General features: G+C 41.8%; 1 protein-coding gene across 3 annotated transcripts in view; it reads right to left on the reverse strand.

Moving 5' to 3' along the window:
* Window positions 1-18,417, reverse strand: part of LOC125452599 (gamma-aminobutyric acid receptor subunit rho-2-like) — a 64,722-nt gene extending 46,305 nt beyond the window's left edge. For all 3 annotated transcript variants that reach the window (XM_048531226.2, XM_048531225.2, XM_048531228.2), the window contains exons 1-2: window positions 18,111-18,417; window positions 7,978-8,084 (exon numbers count right to left, since the gene is read on the reverse strand). In XM_048531226.2, the coding sequence (XP_048387183.1) occupies window positions 7,978-8,084; window positions 18,111-18,301 (298 nt within the window). In that variant the 5' untranslated portion in view covers window positions 18,302-18,417. The remainder of the gene's footprint in view (window positions 1-7,977; window positions 8,085-18,110) is intronic.
* Window positions 18,418-20,551: the final 2,134 nt, after the last annotated feature.

Below are 20,551 nucleotides of genomic sequence, written 5' to 3' on the forward strand. Positions count from 1 at the left end.
GTCCGCAGTTCCACTTCATCCTCCGGCTCATTCATCGTGCTAACAAGAAAGTTTTTCTTTGCCTTTCAGGCGTCAAGGCCCACAAGATGCAACAACTCAGAGATACCCATGACGCTCTGGAACCTACCTCTCCTTCCCTTCCCTCTGACTCTATCCCCTGCCCAAACACCCCCACCTCCTGTCAGGTATTCACCATCCCTCCTAATCTTCTGCTCTCCAATGCTGAACGTTCTGTACTCAGCAAAGGCCTCAGCTTTATCCCTCTGCGTCCCCACCTTAACGAATTTCTGGCATGACATGCTGCCGAACTGTTTTTCCGCCTTCTTCGCCTCCATGCCCATTTCTTTCGACAAGCATCCTCTCCTTGTCCCACAGACCCCTTCAGCCAACTCCAACACTCTTCCTCCACCTGGACCCCTCCCTCTGGCCATTTACTTGCACTTGATCTTTTCATTGGGAACTGTCGACATGACATTAGTCGCCTCAATTTCGCTGCCCCCCTCAACAAATCCCATCTATCTCCCTCCAAACTAACTGCACTCCATGCACTCAGATCTAACCTTAACTTTGTCACCAAGCCTGCCAATAAGGGTGGTGGTGCTGTTGTCTGGTGTACTGACCTCCACCTTGCAGAAGCTGAGCACCAGCTCTCAGATACCTCCTCCTACCTTCCTCTGGGCCTTAACCCCACCATGGCACATCAGGCCATTGTATGCATTACGGTTATGGATCTCATTTCATCCGGTGATCTCCCCCCATCCGCTACCAAGCTAACAGTCCCCAACCCCACACTACTCGTTTCTACCTTCTGCCAAAAATCCACAAACAGGACTGTCCAGGTAGACCCATTGTTTCAGCCTGCTCATGCCCCACAGAACTCATCTCTTCCTACCTTGACTCAGTCTTCTCCCCCGGTCCAAGTCTTACCCACATATATCCGTGATTCATCTGATGCCTCCCACCGGTTTCAAAGCTTCCAGTTTACCGGCTCCAGCCACCTCCTCTTTCCCATGGATGTGCAATCCCTTTACACATCCATTCCCCACCAGGAGGGTCTTAGGGGTCTCCGCTTCTTCCTGGAGCAAGGACCTGAGCCATTCCCACCCACCACCACCCTCCTCCGCTTGGCCAAGCTTGTCCTCACCCTCAACAATTTCTCTTTCAATTCCTGTCATTTTCTTCAGGTAAGAGGGTTTGCCATGGGGACCCGCATGGGCCCTATTTATGCCTGTCTCTTCGTGGGGTACGTGGAACATTCATTGTTCCAGTCCTATTCCGGCCCCCACCCACAATTCTTTCTCTGATACATCGATGCTATCATCGGTGCTGTTTCTCTCTCTCGTCTGGAATTGGAGAATTTCACTTCCAATTTCCACCCTGCCATCACGTGCACCTGGTCTATCGCTGACTTCTCCCTTCCCTTCCTCGACATTTCTGTTTCCATTTCTGGGATAGACTGGCCACTCATATCCATTACAAACCCACTGACTCCCACAGCTACCTGGGCTATACATAATCACACCCCATTTCCTGTAAAGACTCCATCCCTCTCTCTCAGTTCCTCTGACTCCGTCGCATATGTTCAGATGAGGCCAACTTCGACAAGGGAGCCTCTGGAATGTCCACCTTCTTCCTCGACTGAGGAATCCCCAGCTCCATTATCGACAGGGCCCTCAATCAGGCCCGACCCATCTCCCACACTTCCGCCCTCACCCCTTCTCTTTCCTCTCACAACAGCGATAGGGTTCCTTTATCCTCACCTACCATCCCACCAGCATTCACATCCAAAAGATCATCAGACACCATTTCCACCACCTCCAGCAAGGTGCCACCACCAGACACATATTCCCCGTCCCTCCCTTGTCCTCCGCCTTCCGCAGAGAACGTTCCCTCCAGGCATCCTGGTCCACACTTCCTTCACCCCCAACACCTCCCCACAGCCGTACGGCACCTTCCCCATAACTGGCGAAGGTGCAACACCTGCACATTTACCTCCTCCCTCCCCACTATCCAAGGGCCCAAACATACCTTCCAGGTGAAGCAACACTTCACCTGCACTTCCCAGAATCTGGTCTACTGCATTTGCTGCTCACAATGTGGTCTCCTCTACACAGGGGAAATGAAGCATAGACTTGGCGACTGCATCACAGAACATTTACGTTCTGCTCGTAAAAAAGACCCTGAACTACCTGTTGCCTGCCACTTCAATGCACCACCTTAATCCCTGGTCTGGTTTGCTACAGTGTTCCAATGAAGCCCAACACAAGCTGGAGGAGCAACACCTCATTTTCCACTTGGGAACCCTACAGTCCTCCAGACTCAATATTGTGTTCAATAATTTTAGGGCCTACAGTCTCCCATGTCCTAGCACCCCACCCCACACACCAGGCCTTGTTACCACAGAGCCTGTCACTACACACCCCCTGTTGTTAGTCACTAACATCCCCATTAACAACCATTCACCCTCCCAGCCTGATCGTTAGCAACTCCTTTGTGTGTCCAACTGTCTTTCTCTCTCTTTGGGCTCTATCCTATCATTTACTCCGTACCCCACCCACCTCCCTATTTTTTGCATATAAACTGATGTTTTCCAAGACACCATCAGCTCTGAGGAAGGGTCACCGGACTCAAACCGTTCACTCTGTTTTCTCCTTCACAGATGCTGCCAGACCTGCTGAGCTTTTCCAGCAACTTTCTTTTTGTTCTTGATTTACAGCATCCGCAGTTCTTTTGGTTTTTATTTGGAATTTTGGAACTGATTATATCCCTTGCAAGCACACAAAAAACTACCCATTTGATATTACATCATTCCCACAAAAAGCCTTTCACAAATGCTTCGGTTTAGTACTGCATTTCATTATCTTTAAGCCACCCATTAGATGCATGAAATTACATGGTTCTAAAATTAAATAAGTCTTAGTGTAAATTTTACTTTGGGTATGCATATTATTTTCAGAATTTGTACAATTTGCATTTTACCTGGTGAAATCACTGCTTGGCTGAAAACTTTACTGCAAACAACACATTGTATATGAGCAAAAACCGTGTTTCCCAAGATAGATAGGTGGACAGCTGTTGTGCAGACACACATGCTGATACACAAAGCACAAATTGCTGTTTCTTTTAATCTACATGGTCATCAGTTAATCCTCACTTGTACATTGACTGAGCTTCCAGATGGTTAGTCAAATCCCACAGCCAATGGGTTTGCAATTCAAAATCCAAAAACGCGATTTGTAGTTTTAATTCCAAATGCATGTGGCTGCACACTGTGTGAGAGAAGTGAAGAGCTTTAAAGTTGCATTAATCTCCAAAGAAACCAATCTAAACTTGATATAATGAATTACTGTTTCTATCCTGCACAACAATATTTGAGCACTGTTATCAAGGGTGACAGCATTATAGCACATGGAGTCACAGTGTCATACAGCATAGAAATAGACCCTTCAGTTCAACCACTCCAAGCAGTACATAATCCCAAACTAAACTAAGCCCACCGCCAATGGCCCTCCAAATCTGTCCTATTCATGTATCTAACCAAATGTATTTTAAACATTGTAATTGTACCCACATCCACCACTTCCCTCAGTAAGTTCATTCCACATGTGAAACAACCTCTGTGTACAAAATTTGCCTTTCTTATCTTTTTAAAATCTTTCTCCTCTCACCTAAAAAATATACCCCCAGCGTTGAAAGACCCCACCCTCGGAAAAGACAACTACCATTAACATTAGTAACACAGAAGAGAAAAATTTAACCAAAAAAAAGCCACAAACATGACTAACAATGTTGCCTATTACAATTTTCTGTCAAAAAATATATTTCAAATGAAGTCAGCCAGGTATATCTCACAGAATATGAGTTCTGTGATTGGGAGTGTTAATCTGGTCCAATCAGGGAGTCCTGGCTGACAGATAAGAACAGGAGTGTCAGACATCCTGTTCACTCTGAGAGTCCATAATGGTTTCAAATTCTGGACACAGTTCTAGTCACAACTAACATTACCAGACTTTGGATGCAGAAAGGTTCAGTCCTGGCAAAACTGAAACAGCAGGTGATGAAGGGGGAATCAAAAGGGCCATCACAAACAGAACGGAAATGTTTTTGGGCCCCAAGAGACTAGATCACAATAGATGAAATCATTTATTATGGGGAGCAACAGTGATTGTCCAGAGCAAAGGTCACTGCCAGATTCTGACTGAACTCCACCAGCGTCATCCAAGGGTTTTCAAAATGAAGATGTTGGCGAAAAGTTATGTCTGGTGTCCAGGATTGGATACAGGCACAGCCACATTGGTTGGGCAGTGCCCAGACTGCCAACAAGGACGAAATTACATCCGGCAGCTCCCCCCATTTGTGGGGATGGCCTGTTAAACCCTGGACTCGGTTACATGGTGACTATGCAGTTCCTTTCACAGGTTCAATGTTCTTAGTCTTTGTAGATGCCCACACAAAGTGGCTGGACGTGCATAGAGTTAATTCATCAAACACAGGGACGATGATCGAAAAACTGCACGCATCTTTGACCATACATGGATTCCCAGAAGTGTTGGTCACAGATAACAGGCCATCATTTACCAGCAGGGAATTTGAGTACAGGTAGTTCTGCTATAATGTATGATTCATTAACCTGAATTGGTTGTACTATGATTGATGAATAGTGGACGCTGTTTGGATAATGCAAACTTTCTGCCGTACAGGTATAACGATTTTCTACAGTGATTTCCCAATAATGTAAATTTTTATGGCGATTTTCTACAGCACAATTTTCTACTGCGTGAAGTCACACAAGAACGCAACTATCGGTTTATAGGAGAACTACCTGTATTTCCTGGATCTGAGGGAGCCGAATCAGTGTCAAGGACTCTCCACAATTAAATAAAGGGTGACTTGGTGATGGGATATTCATTTCTGTAGAGTTATTTCAAACGGGCATAGGCAATAAATTCTGGGCAAAATACTGTTGCAGCACTTTGGCAGCATCCCTGAGTATAAGGAAGGCTGAAGGATTATGGACAGGAGCTCTGCAATTTCCACATTCGTTTCCGTCATTATCTGTGGATGTAGCTTATCCAGTCCTGATATCTTATCAACTTTTAGCACAGACATTCTATCCAATACCACCTCATGATCAATTTTAAATCCTTCTAGTGTCTATCTCCTTTTTTTCACAATGGCTTGGCTAACATCTTCTTCCTTGGTAAAAGCAGATTAAAGCATTCATTTAACACCTCAGTTATGCCCACTGCCCCTCTCTGCTCTTTATATCACAACTATCCAAACCTATATTCAGACAACTAACATATATTCTCCATTAAATTTACTCTATAATTTACGCACTTCTCTGTAATTCTCTTGCACATTTGTTTATTTACATCCTTGGTACTACTTCATGGCTTAAATGCTACATGTAATTGAACTTTCTTGTTCCTTATCCCCAGCTAAAGAGCTTCTGTCCTTGAACCCTCCAGAACATCTGATTTCCCCAGTGTTCAAATTTTCCAGTAATCACTTCTGCTTTTCCTCCATTTCCTGGAAATATTACATCCAGAAATATCTAACAGCTGGTGCTGCTTTTCTTTGAGCCAGGTCTCTATTATCACAACAGCCAATTTCCAAGAAGCAATCTGCACATGATACTACCCAAACTTATTTATTAACGTACATGCACATACACCCTGATTTAGACCTTTTCCCTTACTTCTAGTGTCATACAATTGTGTTGCACAGAAACAGGCTCTTTGGTCCGATTTGTCCATGCCAACTACACATACTAAATTAATCTAGTACCATTTGTCAACATTTGGCCCAGATCCCTCTAAACCCTTCCAATTCATATACTCATTCAGATGCCTCTTAAATGTTGGAATTGTACCACTACATGCTGGGAGCTCCTTCCATACATGCACGACACTCTGTGTGAAAATGCTGTCCCTCAGGTCCTTTTTAAATCTTTACCCTCTAGTTTTGGACTCCCCCACCTAGGAAAAGATCTTGGCTATTCACACTATTCATGCCCCGAATGATTTTATGAACCTGTACAAGGTGACCCTTCAGTCTCCGACACTACAGGGAAAAATGCCCCCACCTTTTCTGCCTCCCTCTATTGTTCGAAACCTGCAAACCCAGCAGCATCCTTATAAATCCTTGTTGAACCCTTTCAAGTTTAACTTCTTTCCCATAGCAGGCAGACCAGAAATGAAAGCAGTATTCTAAAAGTGGTCTAACCAATGTCCTGTGTAGCTGCAACATGACATCCCAACAAATATACTCAATGCACTGAACAATAAAGGCAAGCATACCAAATGCCTTCTTCACCAACCTGTTTACCTGCAACTCCACTTTCAAGGAGCTATTCACCAATATCCCAGGGACTCTTTGTTCAGCAACACTCCTTATGGTCCGATCATTAACTGTATAAGTCCCATCCTGACCTGCTTTTCCAAAATGCAATATTTATCTCATTTAAACTCCATCAACCACTCCTCGACCCATCGGTCTGTCCGCTCAATTTCCCGAGGTACTCTCTGACCCCCACAAGTGCCTTATTCCCTTTTCTAGTGCCACTTATCCCTCCCAGTATTTTGTGAACTTTGGTATTCTTCTTGGATTTATCTCCTGCTTCTCAAATTCCTGCCAAGTTAGTTTAAAACCTTCCTGTCACACTAGCAGACCACACTGGTAAATCCCAGCTCTGTACAGGACCAAACCTTTTGACCTACAGAGGTACAACTTCCCCCACAGCCAATCTCAATGTCCCATGCTAAAGTCCTCCATCCTGCACCATCTTTCCAACCATGCGCTTGCCTGTTCTATCCTCCCATCGCACTGAGAGTTATCCAGAAATTACCACTTTTGAGGTCTTGCTTTCTAACTTCCTACCCAGCTTCTTAAATTCTGGACTGCGAGAACATATCCCTCCTTCTGCCTGAGATTTCTGTGCAGCTGCTCAGTGATATCCATGGCTTTGGCACTAGGGAGGCAACCAAGCAAACATTGTGCAATAAGGATCTTTATTTAAAGCACCATGTCATATTTGTGAGAGCAATGCCAACTCAGTAGTGGGCAGAATTACAGAACATGAACTGGGACTGATCAAGCTCCTTGGGTCAGGTACGTTCCAGGTTAGTGGTGCAGATCATGAAAAAAAATGAGAAGTTATAATTGGAATCCAAACTGGCTAGCAAAATAAAATTGACATAACCAATGTAGTCTATCCTCACCACCCAAACTCTTGCTCAAGCAATATAAAGTGTTTCTCTGGATATTCTGCTCTAGTCGGACTGCTTCTGGCTGAACGGCAGTGTAGCTTTTACTCCCTCATTTCTCAGCATGTATAACACCACAGATTCCCAGGACTAATTGGGGCCCAGTATCAGCCTGTTTGAATAGGATGGGAGAATGTGTGGGAATTGCAGCAGCATTTACACTTGGCAGCGCTGCATGGTCAATGGAACAGTTTGAGAACAAACAACTTTATGATCACCTGAATTGGACAATATTTTAAAACCTGCTCACTGCCTTCGCAACACTTGATGCCAGGGATACATTGCCAACTCCGGTGTCCAACATTGCTAATGTGTTACTGACAAAAAAATCATTGAATACTGTAGATTGGACCAGACCATTGAACATCTGTCTTCATGACTAGCAAAGTCCCAGCACAGGTCTTCCATCAGCAAGAATTTTATTAAATAATAATAACATGTTCCATATGGTTTCCTCCTTCATAATCTGTTCAAGAATGGAGTGTGATTCTGCAGTACTCGTCATTCTTTACCAACCATTCAAAATCTACCCTTACTGTTTTTAGTCCATTTCTCCTTCGATATTAGAAATGCTACCAGATCATAGAGTTGCTTATTAGAATTAAAATACTTGCGTTGAAACAAGGAGGTAGAAGACTGAGCAACACTATCAGAAAAGCATGCATTTGAAGTTTAATTCTAGATGAAGTGTATGAAAACAAGTTCCTACCACCAAATGCAGGTCTCATTGTGAAATCATGATCACCCACTCGGAGAAGATGTTCAGAGCTTGATGCTCGAGTTTTGGTTGAATCTGGAATTCTCCTTATTATTGGGCTGCAGTGAGGGAGTAGGGCAGAGAAACATCTGATCACTTCCACTGTCCTTAGCAATATATCATGAACAATATGACAACGTGACTAATACCAGTTCAATTTATTTACTTTCAGGACAACTTATTTCCTCTTTATCCTATACCATCCATCACTCATATATGATACAACAGATAGAAAACTCACCTTCACTCTTGTGACTCCAAAAGAGAGCTAGAAGAAGCCACTTGAGGATGGCTCTTCTACTGGCTTTCCTTATTCACATTTAAAGAAACACAAGGTACTTCCAAAGCACTGAACTGTGACATGGGATTTAGTAACAAGTGAATTATTAGCCATGAACCATCGACCTGCTGAATCATTATGATGCCTTAATACTTCAGTATACTGTGTCATTCCATTTCATTGCCTGCTTCTTTCATATTAAGACAGCTTACTTGACATTTATTGGCAAAGCTTTTTGAAGGCAATGACCAAGGTTTATTATTAATTTCAACAGGATTAATATTTACAACCTCTTAACCAAATGCCTACGCTTCTACTATGTGTCACGAGAAGAGAAGACTGGGACCAGCAGGATTGCTCATGCTGAGAGTCAGCATTGATATAATGGACTGAATGGACTCCTTCCATTCTATAGCCACTCTGTGACTCCAAAACAGTAAGGAAGAATAAAAGCAAGAAATGTCTTTTCCATTCACATTGTGTACATCTTGTGAACATCGCTGGCTAAGCCAGCATTTATTGCCCATTCCTATTTGCCAAAAGGGCAGTTAAGATTCCATCACATTGCTGTGGGTCTGTAGTCACACGTAGGTCAGGCCAGGTAAGGACGGCAGATTTCCATCTATAAAGTAGATGTATGAACCAGATGGGTTTTTAATGACAATCAACAGTGATTACACGGTCACCATGGGCCAGCTCCCTATTCTAGACCTTTCGTATGGAATTCAAATTTGATCATCTGGCACGGTGAGGTTCAAGTCAATTTTGTCAGAACTTTAGCCCAGGGTTCTTGGTTACCAGTCCAATTACCTTACCACTACCTCACCACCTCCCCAGATTAGACCGAAACATTATTCTGTCAATCATTATTCAGCATCATGGCTGCTGGAAAATAATTCTTTACAATTCAAGTTTTGCAAAAGACAACTTTTATCAATTGGAAAATCTCAACTGTAATTTAGGAATGTGTACAGCTGGATGAACACAGCAGGCCAGGTAGCATCAGAGGAGCAGGAAGGCTGGCGTTTCAGGCCTAGACACTTCTTCAGAAACGGGGGTGGGAAAGGGTGTTCTGAAATAAATAGGGAGAGAGGGGGAGGTGGATAGAAGATGGATAGAGGAGAAGGTATGTGGAGAGGAGACAGACAGGTCAAAGAGGCGGGGATGGAGCCAGTAAAGGTGAGTGTAGGTGGTGAGTTAGGGAGGAGACAGGTCAGTCCAGGGAGGACAGACAGGTCAAGGGGGTGGGACGAGGTTAGTAGGTAGGAGATGGGGGTGGGGCTTCAGGTGGGAGGAGGGGATAGGCAAGAGGTTAGGGAGGTGGGGATGAGCTGGACTGGTTTTGGGATGCGGTGGGGGAAGGGGAGATTTTGAAGCTTGTGAAGTCCACATTGGCACCATTGGGCTGCAGGGTTCCCAAGTCGAATATAAGTTGCTGTTCCTGCAACCTTCGGGTGGCATCATTGTGTCACTGCAGGAGGCCCAGGGTGGACGTCATCTGAGGAATGGGAGGGAGTGTTGAAATTGTTTGCAACTGGGAGGTGCAGTTGTTTATTGCGAACCGAGCGTAAGTGTTCTGCAAAGCGGTCCCCAACCTCCGTTTGGTCTCCCCGATGTAGAGGAGGCCACAACGGGAACAGCGGATGCAGTATACCACAATAGCAGATGTGCAGATGAACATCTGCTTGATGTGGAAGGTTTTCTTGTGGCCTGGGATGGGGGTGAGGGAGGAGGTGTGGGGGCAAGTGTAGCACTTCCTGAGGTTGCAGGGAAAAGTGCCGGGTGTGGTGGGGCTGGAGGAGAGTGTGGAGTGGACAAGGGAGTCATGGAGAGAGTGGTCCCTCTGGAAAGCAGATAAGAGTGGGGAGGGAAAAATTTCTTTGGTGGTCCTACTATCTCTGTAATTTAGGAATATTGCTTTGTCATACTAAGCACCACAAAAATTAATTTCTGTACTCTAGGAAGTGTTGCTATATTTGTTTGAATACAGTCATTCCACCTCATAATCTCCATATTGTTCTCAAATTCCACCAATATAATAGTACACAAAGCTTCATTACATCATGATGCATTATATCTTCGAAGTAGCCTTTGTCACCCATAATGACGTGAACTATGTACAGTTAAGTTTGTAATATTAATCCTCAGGGATCTCAGGAAGGAAGTATAAACTGCTAAGTGGTGCTTCCTGTGGTACCAGGGAAATTCCTGTTAGAATACTGAAGCGACTGAGTGCCCAGAAAATTTTGTAAGTGTCAGTAAACACTCACCTGTTTCCCATTCCACCCAGGAACCCATCACATAAAACGGTGTCACTGTTGTGCGACAAACTGCAGAGATCTAGACGAGCGCAACACTGTCTCCAATCTGATTATTATGATTCAGGTGCAATATTGAATGGATCTTTTGCAATTATTTGCTGGGATCTTTCCTTGCATCAAGTTCACATAATCTCACTGAATATCTAGGCCACATTGTACTTAAAGCCCAACATCTTAAACCTGCTGGTTTAATTTATTTAAAAAGATAATTTCTTACCTTAATTAACTAGGGAATAACTTTGAAGTGATGAAAAATCATTACTATCAAAGTAATAACCATCATGTTGAGTTTGCTAGAAAGCAATCTGAATCATGATTACTAATATGAGAGTTGACAGAATCCCACTACAGAACCATAACTGATTTAAATTTGAAGTTAGATTTAGATTTTATTATCATGTGCACCCAAGTACAGAAGTAAATACTGTAGATAACTGTAGATCTGAAATGGATTTCTCTATCTGAAGATACTGCCATACCTGTTCAGTTCCTTCGGCACTTTCTGCTTTTATCCCACTGCAATAGTGTCGGGAGAACAAACTCTGCCTTATATTCACAACATCTAGTAACAGAAGGTGAGTGGTAAGTTTACTCCTACCTTTCAGATCCATACGTGTACACTCCCTTCGTGCAGCTTTTGAGTTAATGGACAGAATACAACACCTTAAATTTCCTAAACGTCATCCTGCTTCTTCAGCTGCATTCTCAACTGTAAATCTGCAAGGTTCAAGTCCATTTGATGACTTAAGCACGCAATCTAGGATGACACATCAGGTGTTGGAGGTGCTATATTTTTGATTAGATCTTAAACTGAGGTTTTGTCCAGGCAGATGTAAAGCTCCTATACTATTTGAAAAGCAGTAAGAAAAGTATTCTAATGAAAGATTAACCCTCAAATCACACCCTTGAAACAATGGTGTTATGGCAAAGAGGCCGAATCCCTTTGGTAATTAAAACTCAAATACCCAGAGAAGGCTGCCTCACCTTGTAATCTGCTAAAGGAAATGAGAAAAATGGTATAACCTGCCTTTCACCTCCCAAAACATTACAAAGGAGGGGTTAAATGAAGTGAAATTGTTTAACTCGCTCCATAATCAACAAGTGTGGAGCTGGATGAACACAGCAGGCCAAGCAGCAAGTCAGGAGCACAAAAGCTGTATCAGTGATAATGGGAACTGCAGATGCTGGAGAATCCAAGATAACAAAGTGTGAAGCTGGATGAACACAGCAGGCCAAGCAGCATCTCAGGAGCACAAAAGCTGACGTTTCGGGCCTAAACCCTTCATCAGAAAGGATTGGTCATCAGACCGTCTTTGATGAAGGGTCTAGGCCCGAAACATCAGCTTTTGTGCTCCTGAGATGCTGCTTGGCCTGGTGTGTTCATCCAGCTTCACACTTTGTTATCTTGGATTCTCCAGCATCTGCAGTTCCCATTATCTCTGATCATAATCAGCAAGTAACAAGCTATTTATCTAACTCCAAAAGTGAGCAAATTAACGGAACTGCTAACAAACCAAACAATTCCCCAGTAACTACTAAGTAATCCTGAATTTTAAAAAAATTCTAATGGTACTTTGTTCCAATATATACAAGTTCTACTTGTATAAACCAAACTAATAAGAAAAATAAATTAAACTTAGACTCTCAAAACTACAGTCAGGATGCATCTTCTTGAATGTTCCATGCCTTTTCTCTTATTCTTCAGTCAGGAACTCTTTCTTCATCAAATCCTTGTGTCAGGAATATTAGCTAAGAGTACTATGGTAACTTTCAGATGTTGCTTAAATCAGAGAGCTTCACTATTTCCGTGAGAGCCAGAGTTTTACTCTTTCGATGGCAGTTTGTTCTCACCCTGATTGTCAAAAAACCTCTTCTTATATATCCCTGATGACCAGTCAATTTTCTTATGTGAATTTGTCCTAGATTGTCAACACCATGAGATTTAAATTTAATTGTGTTTTGGTTTAAATTAATTGGCTGATATTCAAGCTGGTTGCCTTAACATCAAACCAACCCTAGGTGGCCAAACACACAGCCAATTGATACAGTGATAATGAGAACTGCAGATGCTGGAGAATCCAAGATAACAAAGTGTGAAGCTGGATGAACACAGCAGGCCAAGCAGCATCTCAAGAGCACAAAATTGATACATATGTTTCTATTTCAGAACTGTCTGTGCATCAACAGCTGCTTGCAGACATTTTTTTTAATCTCCGAGCTTCCAAAAGCACATCATCTCTTAAAGGGATCACACACTCTTTCCCCACCCCTTTCATTTTTATGAACAAATTCTAACATCCTGCCTTCTAATTCACAATTCCTGTGCTCAACTTCGCAACACCTCCCCACTGAAGAAAAAAAGAAGAACCATCATTATGAAAAAATGCCTTCATTCTTTTCTCTATATCTTAACGCTTTTATTATTAAATCCATAATGCATTAACTTAGAGTTACTCATTTCATTCTAATTCTATATACATAAATGACTTTGAACGCTACCGTTTCTATCTTATGTGTACATTTTCTTTTAAACCAGCGATAACACATCCACAATAACATTTTCACGACCCTCAACATGCACAATTTGTAAATTAAATGCTTGTAAAATAAGACTCCAATGAAGTAGTCTAGTGCTTTTGTCCTTAAATCTTCCCAAAAATGTCAAAGAGTTGTGATCAGTATGCATAACTATCTCCAATATATTGTTTGCAACATAAATATTAAACTGTTGTAAGGCCAGTACCAATCTCAATAACTCCTTTTGAACAGTTGAATATTTTCTCTGGTGGATATTGCGCTTCTTTAGAAAGTAACAGATTGGCATTTCAATTCCACAATCATCCTCCTGTAACAACATAGCTCCAATCCGTACATCGCTTGCGTCGATAGTGACTTTAAAGGGTTAAGAAATTTGGTGCGACTAAAACTGGTACGGTGGTTAACACTGCTTTTAAATTCTCAAATGCCTCCTGGCATTGTCCTGTCCACTGAAATTTCATGTTCTTCTTTAACAAATCCGTCAGCGGTGCGGTCATGCTGCTAATGTTTGGTACAAATTTCCTGTACAGTCTGCTCCATCCCAAAAAGTGTCGCACTTCCTTCTTCAGGGATGGTCTTGGAAATTTATCAATGGCCTTCACCTTCAAGTTTCTTGGTGTCATCCTTCAATGTCTGATGTTGTGGCCTAAGAACATCACTTCTGCCTTCGTGAATTCAGTTTTTGCTAAGTTTATGACCAGTTTTGCCTTCTGTAGTCTTCCTGCCAATTTCACCATGTGACCTTTCCACGAATGGCTAAAGATCACTAAGTCATCTATTTAGACGGAGCAATTAGTTAATCCGACCACAACTGTGTTTGTAAATTTTTGAGATATGGCTGGTGCATTCTTCATTCCAAGGGGCATTACTTTAAATTGACACGGCCTATTTGGGGTTACAAACAGATAAACTTCTTTTGCTCTTCTGGATGTGAGTTTGCCCTCTCCAACAAAGTTACTGCAAAGTAAGTCCAACTTTGTGATCTAAGTGGCTTGTCCAACATTTTCCACACAGTCCTCCATGCAGAATTGTTGAGTACCATCAGGTTTGGGATCCAACACAATTGGCAGACTACGCTCACTTTGACTCAGCTTTATGACGTCTTCTTGCAGCATCTCTTCTACTTTCTTCTGTACCTGGGCTGCATGGAAAGATTAAGCCTGTAGGGGTGTTGTTTTATTGGAGCATCATTCCCTACATCCACCTCACGTAATGTAGTATTAGTCCTCCCCATTCTATTTCTACTTATGGCCTCGTAGTGCTGCAACAAGTCTTTCAATTCAGTTCTCTGTTCCTGAGACAGATAGCTTACTACCCTATCCCATTCTTTCAGGTCTTCTTTATTATTTAATTTATTATGAGGCACATCAAAATCTGAACCTTCTGAGATTCATATTTTGATGTGCCTCACTCTGAATGGCAGTAAGTATTATCTGTTTCTCCAGTTTGCTTTCCCAGTCATAGTAAGGTCCACATGACATACCCGATAAAGTTTTTTTCCCTACCAGGCATCTTCACCAGATAATTCACCTGAATTAACTTCTTCTCAATCTGATAAGGTTCAATAAATCTTGCTTTGATGGAATCTCCTACCACTGGTAACAGCACCAATACTTTATCACCATGCAAATGTACAAACTTTTGATTTCTTATCTACTTCTTCTTTCATTAGATGCTGTGCCACCTTCAAATGCTGCCTAGCTAACTCACTCACTCTGATTAAAAGTTCTATCACATGCAATACATAATCTGACTGTGAGATCTTTGAATTCAGGCTTATCAACTTTTCCTTAATTACTTTTGAAGGCTGTCTCTCTTCATGTCTGAATGTCAATTCAAATAGAGTAAACTGAGTTCATTCATTTGGAGATCTCTAATAGCAAGTAAAATAAATAATGGGATACTTTTATCCCAATTATCTGGGTAATCCTGGCAATAAGCCCTCAACACGGTCATTAGAGTCTGATGACATCTTTCCAATGCTCCCTGGGATTCAGGATGGTATGCACTTCACTTAAAGTGTTGATTGCCTGAACTATCCATTTCCTGCTTAAATGATTTGGCAGTAAAATTGGACCCTTAGTCTAATTAATCTCCCTGGGTAGTCAGGGATAGTGCAGGGAAGTGGAGTTGAAATGCCCATCAGCCATGATACAATGGCGGAGTGGACTCGATAGGCCGAATAGCCTTACTTCCACTCCTGTGTCTTATGGCCTTATAGTCCAAAACCAGGAAGGAAAGCAAGCAATTCCTCCACAACTTTTTTTATCTTGGCATTCTGTGGTGGAATTGTCTTCAGAAACCTGGTAGACACATCCATTATGGTTAGTAAATACTGGTTCCCAGTTTTGCTTTTAAGGAGCGACCTACACAGTCAATCATAACCCACATGAAATGTTCTTCAAATATGGGAATTGGTACCAAAAGGGTTGGTTTTATCACTGCCTGTGGCTTTCCTACCTTTTAACACATATGACAGGTAAGGCAACATTCTACCACATCTTTATGTAATCTGGACCAATGGAAAGGTTTTGGTACCTTAGCCTGAATTTCCTAGATGACCTCATACAGGTAATTTGTGTGCTACCCACAATACTTCCTGTCTGTATTCTACCGGCAACACAATCTAAACTAGTGAACTTCTGCCCATTTCTCCTCTACATTAACCTGCTGAGGTCTCTATTTCTGCCTTAGGATTCTATCTTTAGGGTAATAACATTCTGGAATTCATTCTGATTTTTTTTTCCTGAGTAGGCTTTATGATATAAACATTTATTGTCTCGTCTTTTTGTTGTAACTCCATTAGTCTTTCAGAACTAATCACCTCTGCCTGATCCTCTACCTGTTTAGGTTTCTCCATTATCATTTCATCAAATAGCTAATTGGAATCCAACTCCTTTGTCTTTCTCTTTGGCTTTCCCCCCTTGCTTAAACCTATGATTGTCACCACACAGTCCAGAAAAATTCCAGGGTATTTTTCTTTTAAATCTCTTCAGATTTTCCTTAAGCTTCTCCACTACAAGGGGCATCACTCACACATTTGATCCTGCTTGGTTGTTTCCAAGAACGACCAGTATTCCTGGAATAGACATTCATTCAATCACTTCCACTGTCACCTCCCCAGCCTTGCTTGGGCTTTCTGGCCTTATCATACAGATCACCTCTTAACGGGAGAATACACTCTTCCATGCCCACTGCCTTCCCATTTACTTTTACAAACAAATTCCAACATTTGCCTTCTAATTCACAAGTATGTTATCCAACTTTGCAAAAATAATCATTGAAAATTGCTATTGCTAGAACATTGCTGTGGACAGATTGGCAGCTGAATTAATCTACATAACAATAGTGACAATTCTCCTCAAGCAATTTGTTGATGGGGACCATTGTGGGATGTCCTGAGGACATATAAATGCAAGCCTTTTCTTGTATTTCATTACATACTGCGGGTCTGCTAACAAGAACCTTGTCGTGTTTCAAACTGTGCTACTTATATTTGGAAACGTATTTCAGCAATATAGTCATAACAATCTCTTGTAGTTTTGGAAAGATTGGTAATATTTGCAGAATGCAAAGATGCACCCATTCGGAAGTAACAGCAGAATGGTTATGACTGCAGATTAGATAGGAAGTAACCACAATATTTAAGATAAAGATTTGAAGTCAAATAATTCGAAAAAAACCAAACAATCTCAGACTTTGGATAGCACATTTAGAAAGAACAAAGTACAAGGTATTTTTTCTGTGTTTCCAAAAAAAATTGATGTAAGCTCACTGGTTACGCGCAACTGCATCAATGCAAATAAAACTCATGTCAAATATGATAGCTAAGGAACTGAAAATCTCATGTTAAATAAAAACAAAACAATATTAATTGAAAATTCAGTCACAAATGATACTTTCAAAAATATTAATGAAAATTGAACATGGCATGATTTAGGAATTCCAGTAGTTAAATTTTACAAGCAGTGGATGAATGGTGCGGACACTGCATCTTTTATGTCCCACTTCAACAGTGCAATTTTTGTAATGGGATTGTTTGAACTGTTTTGCCGGAATGTTATTGGAATTCCTGTCGGAGAAAGAAATATTTAAAGAGGTACTTGATGCGAACAGCGCAGCTCCTTGTGGTAGGTATGAACTGATATCATTCTGTCCAATGTATTTTAAGTCTACCAATGACAATAGAGGCTACTCGAAGTTCAATGTTGGTTAAGTGATTTTTAAAAATCAGCATTGTCTATTGATACTTACTAAAATAATTTAAAACGCTAATAGAAGTTAATTTTGAATTATCAGGAGTGAATATGTCTGCAACCGGTACAAAAATTCAGAAATGTATTTGAAACCTGGCAATAATTTTTAAATTCGAGACTGCCTAACAAAAGCAGAAATTCCAGAAGAACTGTGCCTCTGGCTTCCTGTAGTCAGTGACAGGTGTCAGCTGGCCACAACTTTCAAAGTGCATATTCGCCAAACAACTGAAACACCTTTAACTGGATCTATTCAATCCTTTCTGTTTCATTATTCCTTGGCGGGGGGCGGGGGGAAAGGAAACTTATTATAAAGTTTCCTGTCATATTGATCCAGAAAACTACATTTACTTACAAATTACGCTTCGAGCAGAATTCCGCCGAAATAGAACATTTTTGTCCCAAAGTCGACAAACCCCAGAAAATTAAGTGGGCATTTGGTGCATTTTACCGCTGTACAAATCAACAGATGAGATTGCTGTGGGGTGCACTGTATTAACACAAACCTTGATGTTTGTAAAGTGAAAAGTAGGGATCCTGTCTTTCATAATCCACTCATCTGCCATTGAAGAATTAATTCCGCTTACATCTTGTAATTACAAAAGAATCGACTTTCACCAACCACTGAAACAATCGCTATTGGACTATTTTCTCTTAATGACATTGCCTTTCCTTGCAAATTTCCTTCCTTACCTGCCCTGTTTGCGTGGGTCTACCTGAGATGCCCACCTCTTCTTCCGGTGTTTCCTGCTTTCAGCAGCTATCGTCAGGCAGAAGAGTATGAGGATAGTTTTTAAAAAGTACGACATGACTTGCACAATCGAGGTAATCCCAGCAACAGTTCTGTTAAAACGTGCAGTGCGAATCACTTCTGATTTAAACATTGAATCGCTTGTGTTTTGGTTTTGGATTTTGTTTTAGGTTTACTCCAGCAGCATAGCCCGGCTGGTGCTGCTCAGTGCTCGGACTGGTGCTGGTGCTGGCTGTCCAACCGACCGCTCCGTGCCCAAACGCCGCTGAACAGACTTCAGCACAGGATCTGCTTCGTGATTGGCAAGTGACCGTCATCCATTCAGCCAGCAACCACGGCCTGGCGAGTTATCACAGCAAACTGCCATCTTCGACTGAGAGTGAATGGGACACAAGGGAAAAAAGCCAGCTACTTGCTGCATCATGCGCCTTACACCACCTCATTGTTATTTAAAATGACAGGCGTTTTGCGCCTTAGTAAGTGATAGAACTTACTGGCTATTGCCAAGGTAAAAGCTTTAAGTTTGCAGGCATGGGAAATAACAGATACACTGAAAGCAGCTGTTTCTACATTCAATGCATTTTTAGATATTTTCCTATCAACCTGTTCAGAGATGTTATCATATCAGAGAGGCTGCAGCTCTTCTTAGGGAAAGAGGAGAGCTTCTAGCAGTGTTCCAAAGCGTGAGGGGCCTGGAAGAAAGGAAAAAAAAAACAATTCCCATGGCTGGAAAGATCAGAGATTAACCATCTAAGGTGTATGCCAAAAGCAACATGAGGATTTTTGTTTTTAAATGCAGAACACGGTTAGGATTTTGAATGCTGAGAATCTAGTGAACAAAGAACAGCACAGCACAGGAACAGACCCAGTGACCCTCCAAGACTGCACTTTTACTTGACATCTTTCAAAACTAAAATCCTTTTGCCTCCTCGTGCTCTGTTCCCCCCATTCCCTGCCTATTTATTGTCAAGGTACCTCTGGAATGTTGCTATTATATCCACCCCCACCCCCTCTCTAGCGTCAAAGTCAAGACACTGATCACACTCTGTACAAAAAAAAAACTTGCCTCTCACATATCCTTTAACTTTTCCCCCTTTCACCTTATACCTATGTTCCCTTGTAAATGACATTTCTAACCTGAGAAAAAGACTGACTACCTATTCCTCTCATTATTTTGTAAAACTCTGTTAGGGCATTGCCCCACCTCAGCCTCTGACATTTAAGTGAAAACAATCTAAGTGTGTCCAGTTTCTCTTCATAGCTAATACCCTCCAAAACAAAGCAACATCCTGGTAAACCATTTCTGTACCTCTCCACAGGCTCAACATTTTTTCTGGTGGTATTGCAACCAGAGCTTTAGGCAATTTTCCAAATCTGGCCAAATTAAAGTTGCGTGCAGCTGCAAAATGACTTGTCAATTTTTTTTATACCCTATGTCTTAAAATGCTGAAGGCAAGCATGCCATACATCTTCTTGAGAACCATGTTCATTTGTGGGGTCACTTTCAGGGAACTGGTGTACAGGTCAACTAGACCCCTCTGTATGTTAATGATTCTAAAGGTTCTGCCATTTACTGTATACATCCCTGCTACATTAGACCTTCAAAAATGATCTTGCATTTATCCAGATTAAATTCCATCTGCCATTTCTCCACCCAAGTCTCCAGCCTATCTATATCCTGCCATACCCTCTGATAATCCTTATTATCCACAACTCCAACGTTTGTTATTTTCCCGCAACTTACTGATCAGACCTATGTTCTCCTCCAAATCATTTATATACATTAAAAACACCAGGGATCCCAGCACTGATCCCTGTGGAAAACCAACGGTCACAGATCTCCAGTCAGAAGACAACCTTCCATTACTACTATCTTCTTTGATGAAGCCAGTTGTGTATCCATCTTACTAGCTCAATGCTGATCCCATATGCCCTCACCGTTTGTATCAATCTGCGATGTGCGAACTTTTCAAAAGCCTTGCTAAAGTCTATGTAAACAATAACTACTGCTCTGTCCTCAAATCATCTTTGAGTTTTTTGAGGAAGTGACAATCATTTGAGAGATGTGACTTCCCCAACACAAAGTCATGTTACCTGTCATTAAGTTCATATTTTCCCCAAATGTGAATGAATCCTGTCCATTAGAATCTTCTCCAATAATATCCCTATCATTAACATAAAGCTCACCAGCCTGAAATTCATAGATAATCCCTGTTGCCCTTAAACAATGGAACAACATTAACAATTCTCCAGTCCTCTGGAACTTGGCCAATGACTAAACAGGATACAAATATTTCAGACAAGACTCCAACAATTTCCTCCCTTGCCTCCCTCAGTATTCTCGGATAGATCCCATCAGGTTCTGGGGACTTGTGTACCTTAA

The sequence above is a fragment of the Stegostoma tigrinum genome, chromosome 4, assembly GCF_030684315.1.
Source record: "Stegostoma tigrinum isolate sSteTig4 chromosome 4, sSteTig4.hap1, whole genome shotgun sequence".
In the NCBI taxonomy this organism is placed as follows: Eukaryota; Metazoa; Chordata; class Chondrichthyes; order Orectolobiformes; family Stegostomatidae; genus Stegostoma; species Stegostoma tigrinum.